A 23,967-nucleotide genomic window follows, 5' to 3' on the forward strand; every position below is an offset into this window, starting at 1 on the left:
ATTTTGCAGTTGCACACCTTGTCTGTCTTTTGCAAAAATGTTCTCTCCCTCTTTAGAGGCAGCTGGGTGGCCCAGTAGATATAGAGCCTTGGGCTTGAAGTCAGGAAGATTTGAATTCAAATCCTACCTCTGATACTTAACAGCTTTGTGACTCTGGACAAGTCATTTAACCTCTGGTTGCTTCAGTTTTCCCATTTGTAAAATGAAGGTGATAATGATACCTTCCTTCCAAGGTTATTGGGAGAATCAAAAAGTGTTTAGACCAGAACCTGGCAGGTAGAAGGTGCTGTATAAATACTTAGTCCCTTCACCCTTAGCTACTACAAAAAGTGCTGCTGTGAATATTTTGGTCCTTTTTGTCTTTTGGCCTCTTGTTTTGGATGGTGTGGGTGACATCATTGCTCTAGTATGTATACCACCTGATTTTTTTTTTTTCAGCATTTCAGTCAATATTAAAACAGAGTCATATTTAAGTTTAATTCTTAGTCCTTTTTTTGCAGTTATTATTAGCTCCATTTTCTCTCAACATCAGCAAAAGCTTTAAACTATGCACTCCTTTTGCTTTTCTGTTTGATTACACACACAAGAGAACTGGCATCTGGGTAATAGTTGTTAGAAGTAACTAAGTCTTATACTCTGTCTTTTAGGTCACAGAAAAGCTAGGCTTTTTTCTGAAGAAGTTTATCATGCTCTTTTCTTTCTTTTTTTTCCCTATTCAGAACATTTGATTCAGAGCAACAGATTGATAGTTGCACCTATGAGGCCATGTACAACATTCAGTCGCAAGCAACTTCTGGTCTAGAGAGCAGTAGTGTATCAGGTGAGTGCCCCAATTTAAGCCTATGGAAGGTGGAGCCTTTGTCCCTTTGGCTCTTGCAAATAACTTGACTGAAGTGATAGGTATATGTGGTTAGCAGTCTAGCATCTTCTTGGTTTGGAGACTAAATCTCAAACGAGTTTTTTTTTTTTTTTTTTTTTTTTTTGTTTTTGTTTTTGTTTTTGTTTTTGTTTTGATTTTTTGCTGTATTTACAGACCAATCACCTTTTTTGTTTTTAATTCCTTCCCTAGGCTTGGAGGCCTTAAAGGTTACTTTGCCTGGGCCTGCTTTATTGGCTCTGGGCTCTCCTCTCTTCCCCTTGCTTTGGAGCATTGATGAAATTCTTTTGTATGTGGGTGGGGAGTACTTAATTCTCCTCTTAACTAGCTGAGTTGAAAGGTTAGGAAGCCAGTGAACTAAGAGCCCTTTGCTTGCTTTTGAGTGATCATTTGAGGTCAATTGAATTGCTTGCTAGTTTTTGAAAGATCTGAGTGTTTGTTCTCAGTTAACCCGTAGGATTTGATTTGTTCTACTCCTAACTAAGAAACATTTGTAAAATATAACTTTTTTTGTTAGTTGAGGGAGATCTGGCTGCAACCCTTCCCAGCAATGGTCCTGAGGAGTCAGAGAATGAGGATGATGGCTATGATGTCCCCAAGCCCCCAGTGCCAGCAGTCCTGGCCCGTCGGACTCTCTCAGACATTTCTAATGCCAGCTCTTCCTTCAGCTGGATGTCTTTGGACAGTGATCCCACAACAGGTGAGAGAGAGAGAGAGAGTGAGTGTGTGTGTGCGCGCGCACACGCGCGTGCACACGTGCGTGGACAGGAAGAGAGTAGGCTCCAAGCTGGATCACTAATAGTATTGGCCAATTTGAAGATTGTGACCACAGTGTTTGCCAAAGGATACTAAGTTTGTCCTTAAACCATAGTTCATGTTCTGCTTGGGGCCATTAAGATTACTAGCTATTCCAAGTATACATAATGACACTGGTAATTAAGCTTGGTACTTAAGACCAAATGGTTATAGTTTCTGGCTTCTTTCCCATTACAGAAGAGAGTTTGTTGGATCTAGAGATGGCACTAGGCATAATTGGGGAATCAGCCCACATTTGGATACTGGCCATTGAGGGCCAAATCTTGCACCTGTTACTACCCAACAGGATGGTAACTGAAGTTGCTGTCACTTAAAAAATTTGAGGCATCTCCCAGGATGACAGCTGTTCACAAGGAAATAGTGGGGAGAGTTGTCTTTGTCACTGAGCTGACCAGGGAATCTGCAATTCCTTTTTGAAGACTGTGTGTTCTCTATATTGCAATTTTGGTTAATTTCTTTCTAGGACTCAGGGATTTCCCAGGCAAAGAGGGAGTGGGATAAAAGGAATACTGTCTTGGGGGCTGGGAAGACTTATATTCTTTTCACTGTGTTCTTTAGCAACTCATTTAATTGTCTTTTTTCAAATCTCACATATGAGAATAATGCCACCTGTTCTGAGAACCTCACAAAGTGTGTTGAGGATCAGATGAAATAATGGACATGGAAGTACTATACAAATGTATTGTCTTTCCGGTAGCAGTGTGTTAATTAGGAAAAGTGCCTGATAAGTATCTGTGCTATTTAGTAGGTTTGTTCTTTCCTTTACCTTCCCCTTCAATACTTGGAGACTGATGAGAAACTAAACCCTAAAGTTCTTGATTGAAGTTTTATGTTATGATATATCATTGAGGATCCATCTTCACAAGTGGGCAGGAAATAGATTCTCTCCTGACAATTGGTTGGTTAGTGTCTTCTTCATTTTAAAACATTATTATATTAATGTCACTGATGATTTTGTCCAGGTATATAGACGGTCAGTTACCTTACTGTTTCTCCTTGTAGGTTTTACAGAGGGTTCCCAAGTTCCTGAAAGGCCTCCCAAGCCTTTCCCTCGTCGGATCAACTCTGAACGGAAAGCAGGAAGCTGTCAGCAGGCTGGTGCTGTTCCTTCGACCTCTCCACAATTATCCAGTGAAATTGAGAATCTCATGAGCCAGGGGTATTCATATCAGGACATTCAAAAAGCTTTGGTCATTGCCCATAACAATATTGAAATGGCCAAAAACATCCTCCGAGAATTTGTTTCTATTTCCTCCCCTGCTCATGTAGCTACATAGCACATCACCTCCTTACCTCCAATTTCAGTGGACCAGTGAGCTGGATGCCATGCTCCAGGAGCACCTGAGAGGGCAAAGGGTTTTTTTTTGGAGACTTCAACCTGAAGTCTTGCCCTTGTCTGGTGGATGTCTCATCTGTGGTTCAAGATTTCAAAGCAGTGGAACAAACACAGAGCAAGCAACTAGGATGTTGATTTTGTTTTGTTCACTTTGTAGTGTGTGTTTGAGGGCAATTTGCCTTCAGTCCCCATTTAGAGAGAGCATTCATTTTTATGATGACATGGTATGATGCAGCTCAGCCCCCTTGGGGAGCAGTCTAAAGGCAGTAGGACAAGTATTATGAGGGAAAAACCAAACTGAGGGCTTTGAGTTTTCCAGCTTAGGGTGGATGTAAGAGTGTGTGTGTGTGTGTGTGTGTGTGTATCTATATCTATCTATCTGTCTGTGTGCATGTCTGTATGTCTGTGTCTATGTGTGTATCCTGTGGTCAGAAGATTAACCCCAGACAGGCCTCCATTTTCTGGTGATAGGCACAAGAGGTTGAGGAAGGGATCTTTTGGTAACTTCCATCTACTGTGGTATTATACCCCCATCTTAGTGTGTATTGCAATTTCAGTGCTACTCCAGATTATCACATGCATAGCTAAAGTCCTGCATTTTTAAACTGTCTCCTTTTCTGTCATTTGCTTTGCTGTCTATGATATTCTTTTATTGGCCATGGATTGATTATGACTAACTTAAGTGAAGCCAGGGAGTTTATGAGATATTCCGTTTTATATGTGGTTATGTATGTTTGGTTTTTTTGGGGGGGGGGGGATGGGAGAATGTGGAATAAAGTATTGTTGCATTATCATTACAAATATGTTTGGCATAAGCAGCTAACACTGGTCACTCCAAAATGCTTTTTCTATAGGAACACTGAATTTGGCAAAATAAGATATTTTAGCTATTTAATTAACTATCTAACTAAACCATGGCAGAGCTGATGTAGAGGCCTTTGGATACATTCCTTTTCTTTCAGAGAATAGCAGTCAATTTTGTTGGTTCCAGGTGTGTGATCTGAGAGATACTTTTCTGCATTGTGAGAGGGGAGCATCATATCTAAGATAATGTTATAATCCAGAGATGGGAAGCTTTTAGGAACCTTGGGCCATATGCTATTTATCTATGGATAATGAATGAAAAAAAGCAAATTAAATATAAGCATCCATCAGCCTGACTCTCCTTCCTATTAAATTTCTTTTAGCCTTCGTAGGTGTCTTCCTTCAGCAAGGGCTAAATTATTTTTCAGAAAATCCTCCTTTTTGTCTTCCCAAAAGTAGGGAACTTTTTTTTTGTGGTGTCACTGTGTGCAGCTGTTAACTCCCTACTTAGGTTATCCATGGGTTTAGAGATTAACTCTTGTGTGATTGTAACATTAGAGAATGTTGCCTCTCTTTCCCTGTCAATCCTATTCTTAATTTTAGCATTCTGCCATAGAGTAAATTGCTGCAACCAGGAAGTAATCCCCAGATCCTTTTAGTTTTTCAAGGAAGTAATAGAGAAATTTCTGATCCTACACAAATCTCACATTCAGGCATTAAGAGTGAATAGGAAGGAAGTAAAATTTGTCCTAGTGAAGCACCATCCATTCACTATTAGGGACCAGTATAGAGCTTCACCACTTGACATCAGACCCAACTGCCTTTACATAAACATTGAACTTCTGAGGAAGAAATAAAAAACAAATCCCAGCAGTTTCTTTGTGCATTGTTAGAATCTGGTGTTGCAGTTCTTCTTTGTCTTGATCTGTTGTGGAACTTTGTGTTTTTAAATAAATAATATTTATCTGTTATACATACTACACTTTATGTAGATACAAGGTTTCCTTTTGCAGTTTGCTGTTTTGTTTATATAGAATACAAACAATTTCTTCCTTTTTTTACTTGCAAAAATTTAGTCCAAAGCCTTACATATGAGCTTGTGTGTTTGCAGATTTGCTATTTGGGTGATGGCAGGCATTTGTCAAATGCCTCTTTTTTTTTCTTCCTGCAAACTCTCCTTCAAAGAAAAAAACCCCAAAACCAAAACAAACCCCTTGTAACAAATAAGCATAGTCAAGCAAAACCAATTCCCATGTTGGTCATTTCCAAAAATGTGTTTCATTCTACATTACTCCACCTCCCTCTGTCAGTATGTGAATAGTTTCTTCATCATTGGTCTTTTGGAATGATGTTTGAATCATTTATTGTTCAGAATTCTTATGTCTTTCAAATTTTTTGTTTTTACCATATTGATATTACAGTATAAGTTGTTCTGGTTCTTCTCATTTCACTGTGCATTAAGCTATCTCTTTATTTCTACAGCATGATAGTATTCCGTTATATTCATGTGCCATAATTTATTCAGCCATTTCTCAGTTGATGGGCATCCCCTAAAATGCCTGTTTTTACATTCAAGGATCCAAATCAATTTACCTGAGACTCTTTTCACCATTTGGGCTAAGAGGCTTTAGTTTTAAGTGAGGCAAAAATTTAGAATAACTGGGTGAATCTTCAAAAAGTTTTTACCTTTTTGGGGGATGGGGTAAGGAGTTTCCAACCTTTGATCTTGAACATGAGCCAATACCAGGTTATTAGTGTGCATATATTATGTACTCACTAAGTAATTTCTATATTGTTTGTATTAAAAAAGAATGGGCTCTCATAGCTGATAGGAAACTCAGAAGTTGTTCAGTCTAATATATACCTAAAGCAAGAATCCCCTTTACAGAACTCCTCACAAGTGGGCATCTAGCCTTATTTTAACAATTCTAGTAATGAGATACTCATTACTTCATAATTATAATCCATTCTTTTAGATAGATTTGATTGTTAGGGAGTTTTTCTTTATAGTGTGCTATTATCTGCCTCTCTTTACAAGCCTTTGTTTGGGATTATTGCCTCTCAGTCTGAGAAAATTCCAGATTAATTTTTCTGGATTCCTGAATAATATCAAATGTATTTTATAATCTGAAACCTGTTCAAGTAATCACTATCCAAATAGATTCGTTTTTGAAATATTGCTTTAGTATGGACATTTTAATATTTTTATGGTTGCTAGTAGGCTATAAACCAAAAGGTATTGGCCCAGGGAGCTTCTTTAGGAAATGTTCTCCCATTAAGCTTATCAGTTCCTAATTCTATTGTCCTCAGATTAATTAACTGAATTATCCTTGAGTTCTTTTATTTATTGGGAGAAGATCACATCTCTTTTGGTTATTAAAAATGTTCATCTTCTGCTATCTTTTAGATTATGAGTGAGGAAAAAAATTTTCCTCCACACCAGACTTTTCTATAAAATTAAATGTCTTACTTCTTCTGGGCTTTCTCCATATTGCTTTACATAGTAGATAATATCTATAGTTCTCTTGTTCAACATGATCAACACATGATAACTATGAACCACAACTATAAAGTTTTTACTTTCTACACCCTGATCTTTCGAATTCCAAATTTTCTCACAAATCTAAGTACAAAATGGGAGAAACTTAGAATCTTGGGATCTTCTTATAATTAAACTCAAGTAAAGGATGCTTGATTATCTTGTTGAATAAGATCTAGTGCCAAAAGGGACTTTAAAATTCTAGTTCATTCCCCTGCCCCCCCCTTTTTTTTTTACAAGTCAGAGAGGAACTTTCAAATGTCAAAAATAAGGCTACCCACCTACTTTATATTGGAACTCGTTTTGCCATAGAAGTCATTGTGAAATGACATAGCTTTTAAAGAATATGAATTCAGATGTGGAAAAAGAAATAAGCTGTGAAAAACAGAAATGATTTAGAGTTTCTGATCCCAGGTAGTATTTGGTGGTCTGCATAAAAACCACCCTTGGACTTTAGGTTTAGGTCTTGCTAAGAGGTACAACTAAAAAGATTCTGGTTTTCTCAAAACTAATACATAGAAACTTGACCCAGGGCTCTATTTCTGTTTCTAGACCTTCACTGAACTATAATTCAGAATCCTACCTTTTTTTCAGTCCTTAAGCCTGATTGGTTCTTTGTATTAAAAAGATGACTAAACCTGATAGTTGATCTCCTCCCCTCTCACTTCATTATTTTACCATTGTGTTTGGTCCTAACACCATCTTTCCCTTTTCTTACTGAATCACTCCAGATTCACAGTGTTGTTTTCTAGAGCTGATTTATGTGACAAAAGAGAGTATTTACTAAGGAAATGTAATATACAGGATTTACAGAGAAAACCTAACTAATCTTAAGTTGGATGACTTAAAATTACTAAGCTATTGTTCAGTCATCTAATTCCAGAATTGGAAAGGATCTCAGAGGCCATTTAGTCCAACCTATGTTCAAAAGAGAGTTCCTACTACAAATATATCTTTGCTTGAAGGCCTCAGTGAGAAGGAACCCCTTACCCAATCAGATATTCTATTCCCTTATATTTTATTATCAAGAAGCCTTTTTTATATCAAAATTAAATGACAGTTCCCATGCATTGCTTCTAATTTTACCTGCTGAGGCCAGAAAGAATATGTTCGATCCTTTTTCCTTTTTTTTTTTTTTTTTTTTAAATAATTATAACTTTTTATTTGCAGAACCCATGTCTGGGTAATTTTTTACAACATTATCCCTTGTACTCACTTCTGTTCTGACTTTTCCCCTCCCTCTCTCCACCCCCTTCCCCAGATGGCAAGCAGTCCTATACATGTTAAATATGTCTCAGTATATCCTAGATACAATATATATGTGCAGAACTGAACAGTTCTCTTGTTGCATAAAAAGAATTGGATTCAGAAGGTAAAAATAACCCATGAAGAAGAACCAAAATGCAAACAGTTTACATTTCCCAGTGTTCTTTCTTTGGGTGTAGCTGCTTCTGTCCCTTGTTGATCAATTGAAACTGAGTTAGATCTTCTCTGTCAAAGAAATCCACTTCTATCAGAATATGTCCTTATATAGTATCGTAGTTGAAGTATATAATGATCTCCTCGTTCTGCTCATTTCACTTAGCATCAGTTCATGTAAGTCTCTCCAAGCCTCTCTGTATTTATTCATCCTGGTGGTCATTTCTTGCAGAACAATAATATTCCATAACATTCATATACCACAATTTACCCAACCATTCTCCAATTGATGGGCATCCATTCATTTTCCAGTTTCTAGCCACTACAAAGAGGGACGCCACAAACACTTTGGCACATACAGGTCCCTTTCCCTTCTTTAGTATCTCTTTGGGATAAAAGCCCAGTAGTAGCACTGCTGGATCAAAGGGTATGCACAGTTAGATAACTTTTGGGGCATAATTCCAGATCGTTCTCCAGAATGGTTGGATCTGTTCACAATTCCACCAACAATGTATCAGTGTCCCAATTTTCCCCGAATCCCCTCCAACATTCATCATTATTTTTTCCTGTCATCTTAGCCAATCTGACAGGTGTGTAGTGGTATCTCAGAGTGGTCTTAATTTGCATTTCTCTGATTAATACTGACTTGGAGCATCTTTTCATATGGCTAGAAATAGTTTCAATTTCATCATGTGAAAATTGTTCATATCCTTTGACCATTTATCAATTGGAGAATGGCTTGTTGATCCTTTTTCCATAAGGCAAACCTTTTAGTTACTCAATAGGATCTTAGAAGTAGGAAGGACTTCATTGGCTATCAAGTCCATTTCTTTTTTCTTTCTTTCTTTCTTTTTTTTTTTTTTAAATAAATGAGGAAACATGCTTAGAGCGGTTAAATGATTTGCATGGAGGTTAAGTGAGTGACTTGCCCAAGATTATCCAGCTAATAAATATCTGAGTCAGGATTTGAATTCAGATCTTCCTTTGGCATTTTCTTCAGTCAGGTTAAATAGCCTTCACATCTCTTATAGCTTAGATTCAAGGCCCTGCAACCTTCCTATTTGTTCTCCTTAGAATATTTTCTAGGTAATTGATGGCCTTTGCACAATATAACACTCTGTCTAGGATAATGCAGTATAACTATCACTATTCTGTTCCTAGAAACTATGTTTTTCATCCAATCATGGGATTATAGATCATCTGGTCTACCCCTTTCATTTTAAAAATGATGAAACTGAAGTTTAGAGATGTTAGGTAACTTGCTTATGGTCATATAACTATTAAGCAACAGAATACGGATTAAAATCTAAATTCTCTAATTCCAAATCCAGTTATTCCTTTTTATCTTGGATATCTGCTCTCTCTTCAGTGGAAATATTCTATCCCAGAACCAGTCCTAAAATGATTTGGCATTTTGCCTGTTGGAGTATACTTTGAAACTCATTTGCCATTCTGTAATTCCATATTCACTGCCAGTGCATCAAGAAGCCTTCTGATGTTCTGGTGGATTGTATATGTTCCATCCAAATTGCTGTATAATTACTTACTTGATTTTTCTCCCCTATCTACTCTTCCAAACCCAGTTATAAGCATGGAAAAATATGAAACAGGTAAGACAGCAACCCTATTCTTCAGAAGTAGGACTAATTTAACTGTCATACTAAAGAATGTTAAAAGACAGCATCATTTCCTTAGTGTCCCTTCCTCCCCAAAAAAAGTCTTTTCTTCCCAATTCTGCCTGACTTCTTTTTCATTTTGCTTTGTTTCATTGCTCGAAATTCCAAAAAACTAAAAATTAATTTCGAGTTTTTATGAATCAGTTTAGTTCTATTTTAGCAGTTGGTGAGTAGAAATTATACTTTGCAAGGGAAGCAAGTAATTTTGGAGTGTGAAACATTTTGGATGATAGGATAGATCTATGTGGGATCCCATTAAGGAAAACTTAAAGAAGGAAGTTGAATAAACAGCATCAGGAAACAGCAGAAAAAGGAAATAGGAAGATGCCAAACACAGGCTCGAAGACTAGCGCAATTTGTACTGTGTGTATATAGTTCAATTAAGTATTTCTTAATGGCAACCTTTGGAACCTAACTGCCATTTGTTTCTTCTGGAAAATATAGTCTAAGTTCCAAACAATGAAGCTACAAACCTATTTTTAGGACTGCCTTATCTTTTATTACGTTTGCAAAACAATAAAATTGGTCATTAATATAGGGAAAACACAAGATATCCACACAAATAAATATTTGTCATCTTGAATAATGAATGGGTCAAAGGAAAAAATTGTAGAAATAACAACTGTAAGAAAAAATTTATCTGTGCAATAATTTCTGAGATGCAATTGAATAGTTCTTAGAAGAAAAATTATTGTTATGGCAAAATACATTAACAAAATAGAAAAAGTGAAGGCTAGTGAACTTAATATGCCATTAGAAAACCACCAAGTAAACTCATAGTAAGAACAAATGAGGAAATTTTGATAATTAGTGAGAAATAGATAAACTAGAAAATTGGTTTAAATTATAGAATTAACAAAACTGAAATTGTTTCTTTAAAAAGACTTACTTAATCTGGTTAAAAAAGAAGAGGGAAGAAAAATTCAAAATAAGAAATTAACTAGGTGAAATAACTGCAAGAAATTAAAAGAATTCTCAGAATGTAGATGGAATGACTGTGATGAGCAAATTCCCTAGTTTGTGGCTGACCAGGGATTGTGTTAAAATGTAGACTCTTCTCCCCATTCTGGATTTCTGAAATTCAGATTGTGATTCTTGTTTGCAATTTTGTTGCTTTTATTGGAGAACTCTGCAGAAGTACTTACTTAAAATAGTTTAGCCCTAAAATAGGTTAGATTTGTTTTATTTATTTTTTTTCTAATTCAGATTCTCCCCCCAGATTTGTTCTCCCTAAATTCCAGGAGGAATTTTTCTTGATCTTTGTTGTCTTATATAATTTTCAGTGAATTGTTCACATTTATCTGCATGCCTTTCCTTCAAGAGTGCAAATTGCAACCTACCTTCTCATAGTGATCAGTTTTTGTCTGTATTTGAACATCTGTGATCATAGAATATCTACTGAGTTTACTGGAGGGTAGTCCTCTAGTAGGTTTTAACATATTATTGTGATACTTAAACTCCATCTATTAATATTTACTTTTTCTACACGATAGTCTACTCATCTTTTTCGGATCATACATTTTCTGGGTAATATCTTTTATATCTTTTTTTACATGCAAGTTGTCCTTGACAATTGTTGGGAGTCTGTCAGCTCCATAGTCATCTTCATTGTTGTTTAGGTTTGTTATCTTCAGGGTATCTTTATGTCTTGATATTTTGTTTAATTGACTAATTTCCCCTACAGAATCTACTAGTAAAATTTCTCTAATCAGTTACTCTCATTTCTGTATTTCTAATGCTACTTTGAGTAGGTATTTAATAATGCTTCTTGACTGGTTTTCCAAGTATCAGGCTCCTCTCACATTCCATTAGAGGCCAAAATCTGGTTTAGTAATACAAATCACACAAGACTATCCTGCCTTGGGATTGACTTTAGATAATTATTCTAAAGTCTAACAAAAACTAAAATATTTTCACATCACTTCTTTGAATACAATATGTACAAATCTCCTTGCAACATACAGTTTAATAAATATATCATTAGGAGTTCTTGTTCCTAAGGTGTGGAAGAACTTTACACCTATGTCCTCATTGGGCTCACTTTATTGCTTTCATGCAAGCAAGAGAGGTCCTCGTGAAGGGGCCAGCAATGAAAGTGTTAGATATGGTTTCTGACATCTTTCCCTTTCTCCTCTTGTTGATGTAGGCCTTTGCCATTTCAGAGTCCCTCCCAAGTTTTTCCTGCTCTTTTCCCAACCTATCTCAAGTTTGAGAGGAGTAGAAGATGTATGACTATACATTCTTAGGTCAACTATTTTAAGTGTAATAGAAACCACTTTTGTAATAGCATGTAAATGTCTTAAAGTTTTGACAATTACAGGAACATGAATTTGATGGAAAGTTTGCAAACTATTCTAAGCCCCTCTTAGTAAAATACCTCTTCATTTCCATTTTATGAACTAAAAACTTCTTTATCTTGCTTCCTTGCTTCTTTTTGCTCTAATTCCATGTAGTCTTTCCTAGGGGAATTAGAAGCTTATTTAACTAATTAACTGCTAGTCATTTTGTGTATAAACAGAAGACAATGTGATGACTCACAAATTACCCTGTACTTTAGGTACATGGTCTTGGGGAGAGTAATACATTTGATCAGCTGGATTGGACCCTGTCTGCTACAAAATCTGGCTCTACTCTACCCTGAGTAAAATATTGAGGAAACTCTCCATGTCTTTTGGTCCCAGGGATTGACATAAAATGAGGGAGAAGGAAGGAGAGGTGAAGTCGCTGTGTAGGAGGAGCCAGTGGAAGTTAGAAAGGAAACATCATGCTGCAGAACCAGCTGCTACAGGGGCAGTTGTTTAGAGGCCTTTTGTTCCCACCCCTCAGTAATGTACTTGAAAAAAAAAACTTAAGTGTCTAACCACTCCATCTTCTTGTGCCAGACCAATACCTGAGGCCAAGCTTCGGACTCCTGCTCACTAACCTGGCATCTGCACAACTTAGCCCAGTTTTGACTGTGCCTGCGTTTTTTTTTTTTCTAAAACCCAGGAAGAAATGCAGAGTCACTCCACAACAAACTCATCTCATTCCCCTCCATCCTCAGAAACATATTTGGAAGTAGAGGGAAGCCTTGCTCACAGGAATGAGCATTGCTGCCTCTAAGCCCTACACACCATGTTTTCATGCTCCTGAAACCGAGAGGCAGGCCAACTTGTGCCCTCTGTCCTGGCTTGTGATTTCATGTGTATTGATGTCACATGTGTTGGTCCCCTCCTGCCGGTCCACCTCGAGCCTGCCAGGCTGGATGTAATCTGGAGACGAGGTTGTTGTGGCTGGGTATAGAACATTTGCCCTCTCTCCTGTGGATAGCCTCGCCATTGTTCTGCTCTCCGTGAAAAGCCTGCAGATAAACACTGCCAGCCAGCAGAGATGCCTTCCTAACTTTCAACATGAACTGAAGTGTTAATCTTATCCTTGAAGGAAAACCCTATCTTCTACTCAAAGAAAGTGGAGTGAGTGGCAGCTGTGATGGGTGTTCTTCCCACTCTGGTTCTGTGATGATCTGACTCTCTTATAAAGGACTTCAACTGTAAAGATTTTTTTTTCTTTATTTAAAGTTATTCATTTTTCACACACTGAAAAAAGCCAAATGTATTGTGCCTTTCTATGGGAGCACCAAATCCCTAGTTACATATAAAAAGTTTACTGTGGAAATCTGAGTCTTCCCCTGTCCCATCCAGTGTCATGTCTCTAGAGAGAAGAAAGTTGCCAGGGAAGGGAGTGCTTATATATAGCTGAAGAGATGACAGATTGAACACTGTAAGTGGTAACCTGTTGCTCTTTTGTCCCTGTCACAGCATTTGATTGGAAGAAAAAGTATTATGTCCTAGGATCACTGAGGTGGTTCAAGTCATTCAGTTAAAATGGAGATGTTAGCCAGAAAAGAATTTAGTTGTCAGGTATTCCATGTAGTTACAAGCTTCTTTACCTTCCCTGACACTTTGGTCTTTTCCCTAAGACTAAGCATGAAGTAGTCAATGCCCCACAGGGCTTACAGACAACCTGGAGGCAGCCACAAATCACTTCCTTTCCTGGCCTTTCAGAGAGCCTCAGTGTTGCTGCCATTAATTTTGATTTCAAGGAAAGAAAGTGGTTTTTCTTTACATGATGGTGTTTTATCTGTTTTATTCCCTTTATTTTCTTCCTACTTGTAACTAACAAACTGATTGGAAGATAGATTATTTTTTTTCATTCATTCTTATTTCTCATTTCAAAATTCTTTATATGGGTGGGGCTGGAGAGATGAACCAGTAATTTTTTCTCTTCAGAAGAAAAACCCAGTTTGTATATCAGTGTTTAAGAAAAACAAACAAAAAAAACACAGACAAGATTTTCATGGACTATTTTTAAAAGTATGTGTCCTTAATATAAAGTTTATATTAGCAGTATTTAATCATTTCTCACCTGTAAAGAAACAGAAGGTAAATATTCTTGCAGAGAATAATTAGCAGAGCTTTAAAATTCATTTTGGGTTAAGTCCACTGTTTGCCAATGCATTGTTAATGTTTAGAGGTCTGTTATACTAATGTTATTTATTAATTATTTTTCATTTCCATACATAGCCAACTAAAGAGCTTTTCTGTGCACCCATGTCTGTCAAAAAATTATTTTTAAATAAAGTTCCTTTTGTTGTAGCAGATTTGCTGTCTAGGCACTTTAGAGATTTAGGAGGGGGGGCAGCTAGTTGGTGCAATGGATAGAGCCCAGCACCAGCTCTAAAGTCAGAAGGACCTGAGTTCAATCTGACTTCAGACACTTAACATGTCCTGGCTGTGTGACCCTGGGCAAGTCACTTAACCCCAATTGCCTTAGCAAAAAAAAAAAAAAAAAAAAAAAAAAGATATAGGAGGCAAACAGGTTGCCAAAGTGCCTTGGCCAGCTCCTTTGACACACTAAGTCAATACTGCAGTGTTTCAGAGAAATTCCAAATGATCACAAAGGGAAGAAAGAGGGGAGGAGAGGCTGGCAGAGCTGTGGGTGGTCTCAACACCATCTTCTCATTTTAAGAGCAAAGACCTCTGTGAAAAATGACTCGTTTCCTTTGGTAGATCACCATGCCACTTGCTTAGAAGAGGTCTGCCCAAGTTCTCTTCCAATAGCTGCAAAGCATCTGATATTATGGGCCTTTGGGCCCTTTCCCAAACCTAGAAACCCCATGGTTCCTCCTGTGTGCTAGAGTTAAATAAGGCATTAGAAGCAGAACAACTCTGGGGATAGTAAACTTTATTTTTCACATCTCTCTATATAAATCCTGCAACAAACTTGTAATTTACACACAGCCCAACAGAACACTATATATATATATATATATATATATATATATATATATATGTATATATATATATATATATATATATATAATCAACCGTTGGCCAGATCCCATTTCTAACTCCCAAGTACCATTCACCTTTGTTGGGTTCATATCCTAGGATGTGTGCTTCTCAACTGATAATATGGTGCTAACAAGCCCATAGGTTAAATTAACATCCCTGACTACAAGGGCCGGTTAGCCTCACAGAGAGAAACTGTTCTGCCTCCTCTCACCAAAGTCAGTCAGTTTATGACAAAAAACTTGAAAGCTCACATCCTATTGATGGTAGATCAGTAGTTTCACTTTTCTGAGTGGAGAATGAAGGACACTCCATCCCTATCTACCCTTTTGTAGGAAGCCATGAGAAACCCCAAAGTAGGGAGGGGACAGTTTTAATAACACTCTTGTTGGTGGCTTTCAAAGACTGCCTCCTCCAGAACTGGTATGAGCAACTTAGTGTGGCAGAGATCCCACTGACTCCCACCAATTGATACCACTGTATTAAATATTGAGGCTACCTGAAAAACTTTCCAGCTAGCCAAGAAGCCAGCAAAAATGAGACTACCCACTTTAGCTGTTGAGAGAACATGGTTATAAGACATTCACAAATGTTGTGAGAGAGCTGGGGAGCCACAACATCCCTGCATCAAACAAGGGTTCTCCTGAGACCCTAAGGCCACTTCTTGGGGTGTAAACTACACTCAGGCCCCTCAGAGAGGAGGTGATGTCTCCATTCCCAAGGCCAAGTAAACTTGACAAAAGTGATGCAGCCTGGCTTCTTTCCATTCCCTTGACTTCCACAATGGATTCTGCAGGTGAGCCAGGGCACAGGAGAGCCATTTCTGTCTATTCAAGGTCATCCCAAGTGCTGATGGTGGAGGGGCAAAAAAAGAGCAGAAGCAGTCCCACAGAGGGGAGGAAGAAGCATGGCAGGATTTTCTTTGGACTAGTTCCTCAGATCGATATATTTCTCTCCCTGAAAATGGATGGAGAAGAGAAATGAGAAAAGGATTTGGGAATTGTGGCCCAGGGGCAAGAGGCAGCACTAGGTAGGGAGAAGAGGGTGATGCAAAAGCTGGTGAACTAGAAGCAGCAGGGGTGAGGAAGAATGAGGGAAAGAAAAAAAAATGGCTACAAATCGATCCCCCATGTCTGGGAAATAGTTTTTTAAAACCACGCCCCAGATTTTACAAATTTTTTTGAAAAAATAAAAGCAAAAACTTCTTTCCCACTTAATGACGTAGGACAAGAGACATGGCTACAAACAACTGTGAGAGAAGGCTTCTGCTTTCTTCCTAATTCAGAGTTTCATTTCTGTTACTAGCTGCATTCTCTTCAAAAACAAAAAACAAGTCCTCACCCCTAGCCTCAGCCTGATACCTGTGAACAGTACCCAAAGGACTGAATCAGGTTTGCTTCTGTTCCATGACCCCCTCCACCTCCTAAGAGGGAAGACAAAGACCAGGAAAAGTAAAAGTCTGAGTTGGGGGCCAGGACCAATTAGGCCCTTTCCCTGGTCTCCAGTGAGACAGGGCCAGGGCAGGCACTAGCCAGGGAAGCTGCCTCCTACCTGATCTCTCGGCGCCCTCTTGTCACCGTTGCTTCCCTGCAGAAGGCCCATCTCTTCTGGGAGCTTATCTGACTTAACTTCAACTACAATTTCGTTCTTACGAGCCAGGGGCAGTGTGCTAGGGGGAGGGAGGGAGGCAGAGGTTGACAATGTAGGGTACAAGGGGACAAGGGCTGAAATACTGGGGCTCACGGGGAACACTGGGAGGTGAGATGAGGTGGACCCCGGTCCTCAGGTTAACATTTCAGAGGGAAATGGGACTGAGAGGTGTGATTAATGGAAGCCAGGGTAGTGGATGATGAAGCCCATGTTCTTTCCCCGTCCCCTACATCCCCCTTTCAGCACAAAAGCAGGCAGGGGCCAACCCACTGGCAGCAAACAGGCTGGCACGAGAGAGCATCATTCTTACATTTCCTGTTTGCCCGATCGCCCACAAGGCATCTTGCCCTTCTTATAGAGGAAATAAAGCACAGCACCCAATACAGCCAGCAACAGGATACAGACGATGACTGCCACGATGACGACTCCTTTGCTCTCCTGCTTTGTTCCTGCTACCCAGAGACATACATTCACTGCCTGTGATTGACTTCCCCCCTCTCCTCTTGTTCTCTTCCCTTTTGGCTCAGAACTCACAATTCACAGGGGAGAAAGTCGGGCAAAACTCACCTTTCTTGACGGGATCTCCTGAGGTGGGCACAGGAAGGAAGAGGGGAGTGAGGAAGGTGAATGCCCAACCCCACCCCACCCTGCCCCACTGTTGGCCGGGCCTTATTTACCTGTGGAGGTACTGTTGCCTTTGGCAGAGGGACTGCTGGTGGTGGTGCTCTGGCTGCTGCTGGTGTCCTCGGTGGGGATGGTGAGGGTGGTTAAGTTGACTGCAAGGCAGAGAAGTGGGTTAGAAATAGTGGAAGAGGTAATGTTTCACCAGGGCTTCCTCCTTTCTTGCTGCCTCTCATGTGCCAAGCAAAACAGAGCTTACCCAGCTCCAGAAAGATGGTAGTCTTGTTGCTTCCCAGGGAATTGGATGCTTGGCACACAGCCCCCTTCTCTAGCAGGTCTGGGATCACTTGTACTGTCAAAGTACTCAGCACAGTCTGAAAATCCTTGTCATGTTCATGGACCTGCCCAAGAAACAGTCCCAGCTCAGCAGGTGGACAATGGGTAAGGGGTTAGGTGTGGTGAGGGAGAATCTCAGGTGCTGGGAAGTAGAGGCCAGGAAGTCAGCGTGTGGATATTTCCTGGAGAGGAAGATTCATGGCAGTTAAGGGTAGTAAACCCTCTCACCGTTCCATTGACACTCCAGGAGATGGTGGGCCTGGGTTGCCCCGAGACTTCACACGTCAGGTTCACCTCTTCATTCTCTCTCACCCATATGCGTTCTTCCTTTGCCATCACCCATGGGGACCCTGGGAGAGAGGGGAAGGGCAGAGCGGAACCATATTTTGTAGGATCTGTTTGTTTGCTTGCTTTACCTGGACCGATTTTCCCAGCCTGAGTCCCTTTCCTTCTGGCGAGGGATAAGGATTCCTGTCCATAGGGAGTTCACATTTCAGCGGGAAGGCAGATAGGTTATCAGAATATCAGCTGAAAAAAGACCCCACAAAGCAGAAAAGTACGTTTGTTCCCAGCCCCAAAGGACCTCACCATTAATGGTAACATTGACCAGCTGTGTATGTTTCAAGCCAGGCACTTTGGGTACAGATGCCACACAGAGGTAGCCTCCTCCTGCCTCCCTAGTCAAGTTGGTCAGGTGCAGTACAGATCCATTCTTCAATGTCTCTTCGGTCTAAACGAGAAGAAAGTTCGGGGAGAGGGGAGTTAATGCCTTTTCCCACCCTTCCCACCAGAGCCCCCAACCCTGCTTGGATACCTTTTCTCGCTTCCAGTGGAATACCACCGGCTGGGAGCTCTCTGCAGAACAGTTGAGTTTCAGGCTGCTGCCCTCCGACTTCACCGGAGCCTTGGGTTGCACCTGGACGTTGGACACATCTAGGGGCACAGCCAATAGCGTTGGGACACACGCAGTTCCCCTCTTACCCCAGAGCCACCTCACCGGCCTTTATCACCGTGCCGAGGGGTCCACATCCCAGTGACCTCCCTCTTCCCATGGGCCTCGAGCCCTCTTACAGTTCACCAAGAGTTGCTGTTGGTCAGTTGCCTCGACTCCGGTTTCAAAGTCCAGACCCAGGCACTCATAGAGCCCACTGTGATGCCTCTGTGCTTGCTCCAGGACCAGGACCCCCTCACTTACATTTTCTAGCTCAAGCCAGCTGAGACTGGTTGGGTCCTGGGGGTGAAGTAAGGCAGAAGGTGAGGAGAGCCAGCGTCAGAAACCTCCCAACTCCCTCCCAGGGTTCCCCCTCTGGCCCAGAGGCCGGCTCTCCTCCGGGCCACCACGCCCTCTCACCTGCTTTCGGAGGGTGAAGTGTGGCTGAGGGTTGCCATCCGACAAGCACCGGAGCTCAACCCTGTCTCCTTCCTTCAGCAGCCGGTTCGGTATCACCTCCAGCCACACCTTCTCCATTGGGTCTAGGCAGACACGAGGGGTGGCAATCAGCCTCAGGCACACAGCCACCCACCTCTGGGAGGAGGGTGGTGGGTGTAAGAAAGACCAGCCCAGCTTCCTGTGCAGTGGGAGAAGGTGGGGGCAGAGCTCCGGACAGGGGGAGAATCTGTCCCAGACAGGGGAGGGGGGAGAATCTGTCCCCGGCGTGATCCCACCTCGCAGCCCCCACAGATTAAGGGGGGAGCAGGACTCACAATAGACGGTGACATTGATCTCCTGGGATTCTTTCATGTGGTCGCCCCCCGGAAGCCGGTAGCTGAGCTCACAGTAAAAGAGAGCCTCCTTATCCTCTTTCTCCAGCTGCGCCCACAGAGTGCTTCTCACCGTGTAAAGCCCACTTGACTCTTTGGTTCGTAACTCTGAAATTATGACCCCTAAAAAGAGCGGGCAAAGGAAGAAAGGGCTGCAGCCTCAAGCACTTTTCTTCCAAACAAGCCCTGCTGCCAGTGCCCACCTGGGTCTCCCACTAAGGGATGCCAGGCAGCGGGTGCCGCCCTCTGCCCTAGACCGCTGCCCCCCACCGAGGCAATCTGAAAGGCACACCACGGCCCCGGCGTGGCTGCAGGATGGGCACCGCTCCCCCAAGGAAGCTGGCACAGCGCTGGCTGGGTTAGTTGGTGGCTGACCAAGACATGTTAGTTACTCACGGTTCTTCTCTTCTTTCAGAGGCTTCCGGTTTTTATACCAGGTGACGCGAGGGATTGGGAATCCATCCTCCCCAGTACAAGTGGCCACCTGGGAAGAAGGAAGGCGAAGCTGAGTGTTCCTGGTCCCTACGCGGATGCCAGCGTTCCCCCGCCCATGCATTTCTCACCTCCTGAGGGACCTGGCTGATCACAGAGATGCCAGAAGCGCTGGCCTGGATCGTGGGCTCCTTGGGGGCTTCTGTAAGTTGGACGAGTAGAAGTGAGTGAAGGGCAGGAGGGAGGCAGGGAGAAGTGGGAACAGAACAGAGACCCTCAGACGCATCCGTGGGCAGGAGGGCAGAGCATGCCGGTAAAAAGGGACGAGCACTCACTATAAATGTGGAGCTGAGTGTACTTCTCCCGGGCGTGGGTGCCAGGGGCTTTGACCTGGCAGATGAAGGTGCGCTCATCTTTGGGGGTAACCTGTGACAGAGACAGGTTGGCCCCATCCAGAAGGGTGAGTCGGTGCTGGTACTCCCCGGGATCGGCCTGGCCCTGACCCCGGCGCACCTGGAAGATGCGGATGTGCTGATCCTTGTATTTCTAAGGGATGGAGGGAAGAAGGAAGGGAGGAAGGTGAGGAACACCATGAGACGTTGGGAGTGGGTGTCTCCCCTTACCCTTGCCCACTTCTTCCCCTCCCCGTTTCTTCCTTTTTTGTCCCCCAGTGTCTATGCACTCACAAAGAACCAGTCGACATGGCTGAGGTTGTCAGTGGGCAGGGAGCTGTCACAGTTAAGATGGGCGTTGTCTCCCACTTTATACTCCAGTATTTCTCTGACGGGCTCCGCCTCATCAGGCACTCCTAGAGTGGGACAGTGGACATGGAAGTGTGTGCAGAGAAGGAGAGGATCGTTATGAGGAGCCCCTACCCAAGCAGCTGTTCCTAACTCCAGCTGTTTTCCCATCAGCCCTTCCTCCCACCCCCACCTTGTTCTCTCACAGCTGTTCTCTCGCCTCCTTGAGAGAGGGGCTCTGACCCTGGCCCTGTTCTTTCTCAACTCCTTCCCTCCCTTGGCTGATTTCTTCCCCTCTCCAGCTACCAGGCACCCCTGGAGTCAGGGATATTCGGGTTCCGGAGGCACCTGCTTGATAAGGTAGAGCCCTGGAGCTGAAGCTAGGCATCTGCAGAAGCCAGATGGCAGGGGAAGGGAGAGGGGCAGCCCTGGCCTGGGGCCAAGAGGCCCTCCCTGCAGCCTTCTGGGTGAGCTCAAGTTGTGGGAATGTCAGGCATTTGCCCGGCTTTGGAGGGTGGGAGCAGCACTTATAGCTATTGGTGTGTGCCCCCCTCCCAGAGGCACAGGGAAGGCGCTAGGCCCATGCACCCTCTCCCCAGGTGGCCTGTGGTCTTTTCCTTCACCTGCGACATGCCTGGGCCTGAAGCATATCACCCCACATGGGGCGTCCTCTTCATCTGCCACCACTAGCACCCACAGCTCAGGAGCAATCACATTTAAAAAACCCAAGTGGTGGGGCACTGAACCCCAGGATTCTGCACTCCCCCTCTCATCCCGCCCCTGCCCCCTCCCAGGATGATGTCACTGATGCCAGTTGTTGGAGCCTGCACTGCCATCCCCTTCAGGCTGGTGATATCACCAGCCCTGGGGCCTGGGCTGTACTGGGGGAAGTCTGGATCTGAGTCCTGACACTCCAGCCCATGAGTGGGATTACCCTGATGGTGGGAGGGAACCAGACAGGTGTGGAACCTGAGGGGCTGCCCTCCTTAAGGAGAGGGGCAGAAACCCAGTTGGTACTCCTCAATTTATTTTCTTGTAAGAGAATTGCCTTGGGTCAGCTGAAGACACTTCAGAGCTCAGAAGCCCATTTTAGCTCTTTACCCAGAAATAAACCTAGGCTGGGAGGCGGTGCCAGGGACCCCTGGGACTGCACTGGGAGTAGGGCCAGAGAACTGGGTACTGCCCCTTCATCCTCTTCTCCCCCCCCCCCAACCCCATCCTGACTGGGGCAGGGCCTCGGGGAGCCAAAAGAAACATCTGTAGCTCTGTTCCGGGCCATACAAGGGCAGAGGGGACCCCGGTGTGTGCCCGACTCTCAGCACAGGGATGAAAAAGTATGGAATCATAGGGGGGGGGTCCTTATTCCTCGACTGCCTATTGAAAGCTCCTGAGCTCTGTGGGTCTAGGAGCCTTGACTTTCTTGGTCCCTTGGGGGTCCTTGCCTTAGCTTCAGTACCTGAACTCTCCTGTCCTTCTTTCCCAAGCTGGGCAGAAAGCTTCGGATACTCTCTTCCTCTCGGCTGGCAGTCTTGCCAACGCCCAAGGCTGGAGGGGAGTCCCGACCGCCCCTCCCCCACCCCACCTCACCTCCAACTTGGCCCTTTGCCCAGAATAAAAAAAAAAAAAACGGGAGGAGGGGCTCCGGCTCATGGGACTCTTCCCCATTCCAGGGAGGAAGACCGCCATCCCTCACAAGAGACGATTATTTCATTCAGGATTTGGGGGGGAAGGAGCACAGACAGCGCTACTGGCCGCCTCCACCAGGGATTCCCTCTCCCCCCCCTCCCCATAAGGCGAGTATATAGGAGAGATGTACTTACTCTCCACTTACAGTCCTAAAAGGCCCCGGACCTGCTACAGCACTCCTTCCCCGACTCAGCAGCAGTTGCCCGTCCCACCCCCCAACCATGATCCCCATCCTGGGACTCTAGAAGAAGCCTTGCAACTCTGTTCAGCTGCAGTTGCAAGCACCAATTTCAGGCGGTACGAGGAGTCTGGTGTCTCTAAGATGGGGGGGGGGCAGAAGGGGTTTCGCGCGTCCAAATGCAAAGACCCCATCCCCGCCCCCCCCCAAAAAGCATTTCTGTAAGCCCCCCCTGAAGCTCCCAGTCCATCCAGTCCCCCGTTTGGCTGTGGTCTCCTGGCAAACTCACCGGCCGAGTGGCGGCAGCAGCAGGCGGTTAACAAGAGAGTGCAGAGCAGCCTGGTCAGATCCATGTTTCCCGGCCGGAGGGCTAGAGCCTAGTGAGCTAGCTCGCAGCAGTCCGGGGGCTGACGTCAGGGGGGCGGAGGGAGGGGGCCTGGAGCTCCCGGCCCGTCTGCCCCGCCTCTCGCAGCCCCCCGCCCCCCTCCTGGTTCTGCAACCCTAAGGGGCCGGGGTCCCACTTCGCACCTTTTCCAGGAGTTGCATGGGCCGGAATGGGGAAGAAAACAGCCTCATCCCGTCCCCCCATATCCATAGTATTTAACTGGCGGCAGGGACGGGATGGGAGGAAAGAGAGGACAGGTGTCTCGGGGGCCGGACAGACAGCCGCGGAGAAAGGCCGGCTTAGTTTATCAGGAACTTGGCTCTTTTACGGGACATTAAACACCACCACTGTCATCCACATCAGTCCGCCCCCTACCCACCAATCTTCCTTCTCCCTTCGAACTCTCACTACAACCACACCCACCCACCCATACACACACCCAGGACCCTTTTAGCTCTGACCCCAAGGAGACTCGAATGTCTGGGTTTCTTAGGTAACGTCCCCCAGCAATCCCCCAGTACCCGATGGGGAGCAAATACCAGACAAAGTCCCAGTATCCCGTTAACCGGACCCTTCCAGTCCAGTCCTGCCCCGCCCCGCCCCGCCCCTCCTCCTCCCTTCTAAGCTCTGACCCACTCAGCTCTTCTCTCCCAGACTAAAGCTCTTCGCCGCCGCAGCTCTGGCCGGGGCATCGATCGCTTTCAGACATTGCGCCAGTCACCTCGCTCCCTCCGCTCCGCTCTGGCACGCAGCGCTTGCCCAGGCCCCTCCTGTTTCCCTTTGGCACATTTCGGGGCTCTCAGAGGGTGGCGAGGCAGCCTTCTCCCTGACCCGACGCGCACCAAGACAGCTTTGTGGCCACAAGACAAGGGGAAGGCGGGGTTTCAATGGTATCTTTTGATTCTCGCCTCCTGGCTAGTCCTGCTGTAGAACAGGGTGTGGGGAGTGTGGGGTGGGAGGTTCATTGGTGCTGATTAAAGTATCGGGTCCCTACCCCTGGCGGGCTGTTCTCCACCTGCCCCCAGAGATATGCGAAAGCCTCATCAGCTTTCAGACCCGCTGCTAAGTTTGCATTTTGCTCTGCGCCTGGGTCAGTTATTTTTCCTACCTGGCTAGGTCTCTTCTTCATCTTGACCACCAGGAGATTGGACTAGATGATCTCTCACTTCTAATAGTTTGTGATTCTTTACCTCGCCTATACGAATAATATCAGGCAGCCTTTATAAGCGCTTAAAGGTTTGCCGAGTACTTTAAGCTCTAACGAATAAATTCATTACCTTGGGGTCCACAAAACTTGGATGGAGAGAAAACGTTGTATCTTTATTTTCACTAAGGGAAATTTAGCATTTCCTTCGATTATGAATTTTTTGGAAAATATTCT

The 23,967-nt window shown here is 43.8% G+C and overlaps 2 protein-coding genes across 9 annotated transcripts in view; one reads left to right on the top strand and one right to left on the bottom strand.

Moving 5' to 3' along the window:
- CBL (Cbl proto-oncogene) overlaps positions 1-6,944 on the top strand; it is a 97,797-nt gene extending 90,853 nt beyond the window's left edge. Inside the window, exons 14-16 of the mRNA XM_031960127.1 lie at positions 720-820; positions 1,395-1,577; positions 2,696-6,944. Coding sequence (XP_031815987.1) covers positions 720-820; positions 1,395-1,577; positions 2,696-2,970 — 559 coding nt within the window. The 3' untranslated portion in view covers positions 2,971-6,944. The remainder of the gene's footprint in view (positions 1-719; positions 821-1,394; positions 1,578-2,695) is intronic.
- A 7,729-nt stretch (positions 6,945-14,673) lies between these two features.
- On the bottom strand, positions 14,674-22,893 carry MCAM (melanoma cell adhesion molecule). Of its 8 annotated transcripts, none has more exons than XM_031960130.1 (18): positions 22,491-22,893; positions 20,284-20,405; positions 19,933-20,143; positions 19,729-19,799; positions 19,562-19,649; positions 19,109-19,288; positions 18,756-18,877; positions 18,476-18,635; positions 18,219-18,337; positions 17,993-18,134; positions 17,633-17,754; positions 17,328-17,469; positions 17,125-17,223; positions 17,015-17,032; positions 16,758-16,896; positions 16,349-16,466; positions 16,159-16,220; positions 14,674-15,754 (listed from the first exon to the last, which is right to left on the bottom strand). In XM_031960130.1, exons 1-17 carry the CDS (start codon positions 22,552-22,554, stop codon positions 16,185-16,187), a joined length of 1,953 nt encoding a protein of 650 aa, XP_031815990.1. In that variant the 5' UTR covers positions 22,555-22,893; the 3' UTR covers positions 14,674-15,754; positions 16,159-16,184. The 8 variants fall into 8 exon arrangements, with proteins under 8 accessions (XP_031815990.1, XP_031815988.1, XP_031815989.1 ...); XM_031960128.1 differs by having other exon boundaries at positions 16,758-16,899; XM_031960129.1 differs by having other exon boundaries at positions 16,139-16,220; positions 16,758-16,899.
- Between the last annotated feature and the right edge of the window lie 1,074 nt (positions 22,894-23,967).

The sequence above is a fragment of the Sarcophilus harrisii genome, chromosome 3 (assembly GCF_902635505.1).
Source record: "Sarcophilus harrisii chromosome 3, mSarHar1.11, whole genome shotgun sequence".
Classification (NCBI taxonomy): Eukaryota; Metazoa; Chordata; class Mammalia; order Dasyuromorphia; family Dasyuridae; genus Sarcophilus; species Sarcophilus harrisii.

Coding starts and splice junctions, on each gene's coding strand:
- MCAM (XM_031960128.1), bottom strand. CDS start 22,554: ATGGATCTGACCAGGCTGCTCTGCACTCTCTTGTTAACCGCCTGCTGC. Junction 19,289..19,561: donor TCTGAAAGAAGAGAAGAACC/GTGAGTAACTAA, acceptor CGCTCTTTTTAG/GGGTCATAATTTCAGAGTTA. Junction 18,636..18,755: donor ACTTCACCCTCCGAAAGCAG/GTGAGAGGGCGT, acceptor CTTCACCCCCAG/GACCCAACCAGTCTCAGCTG.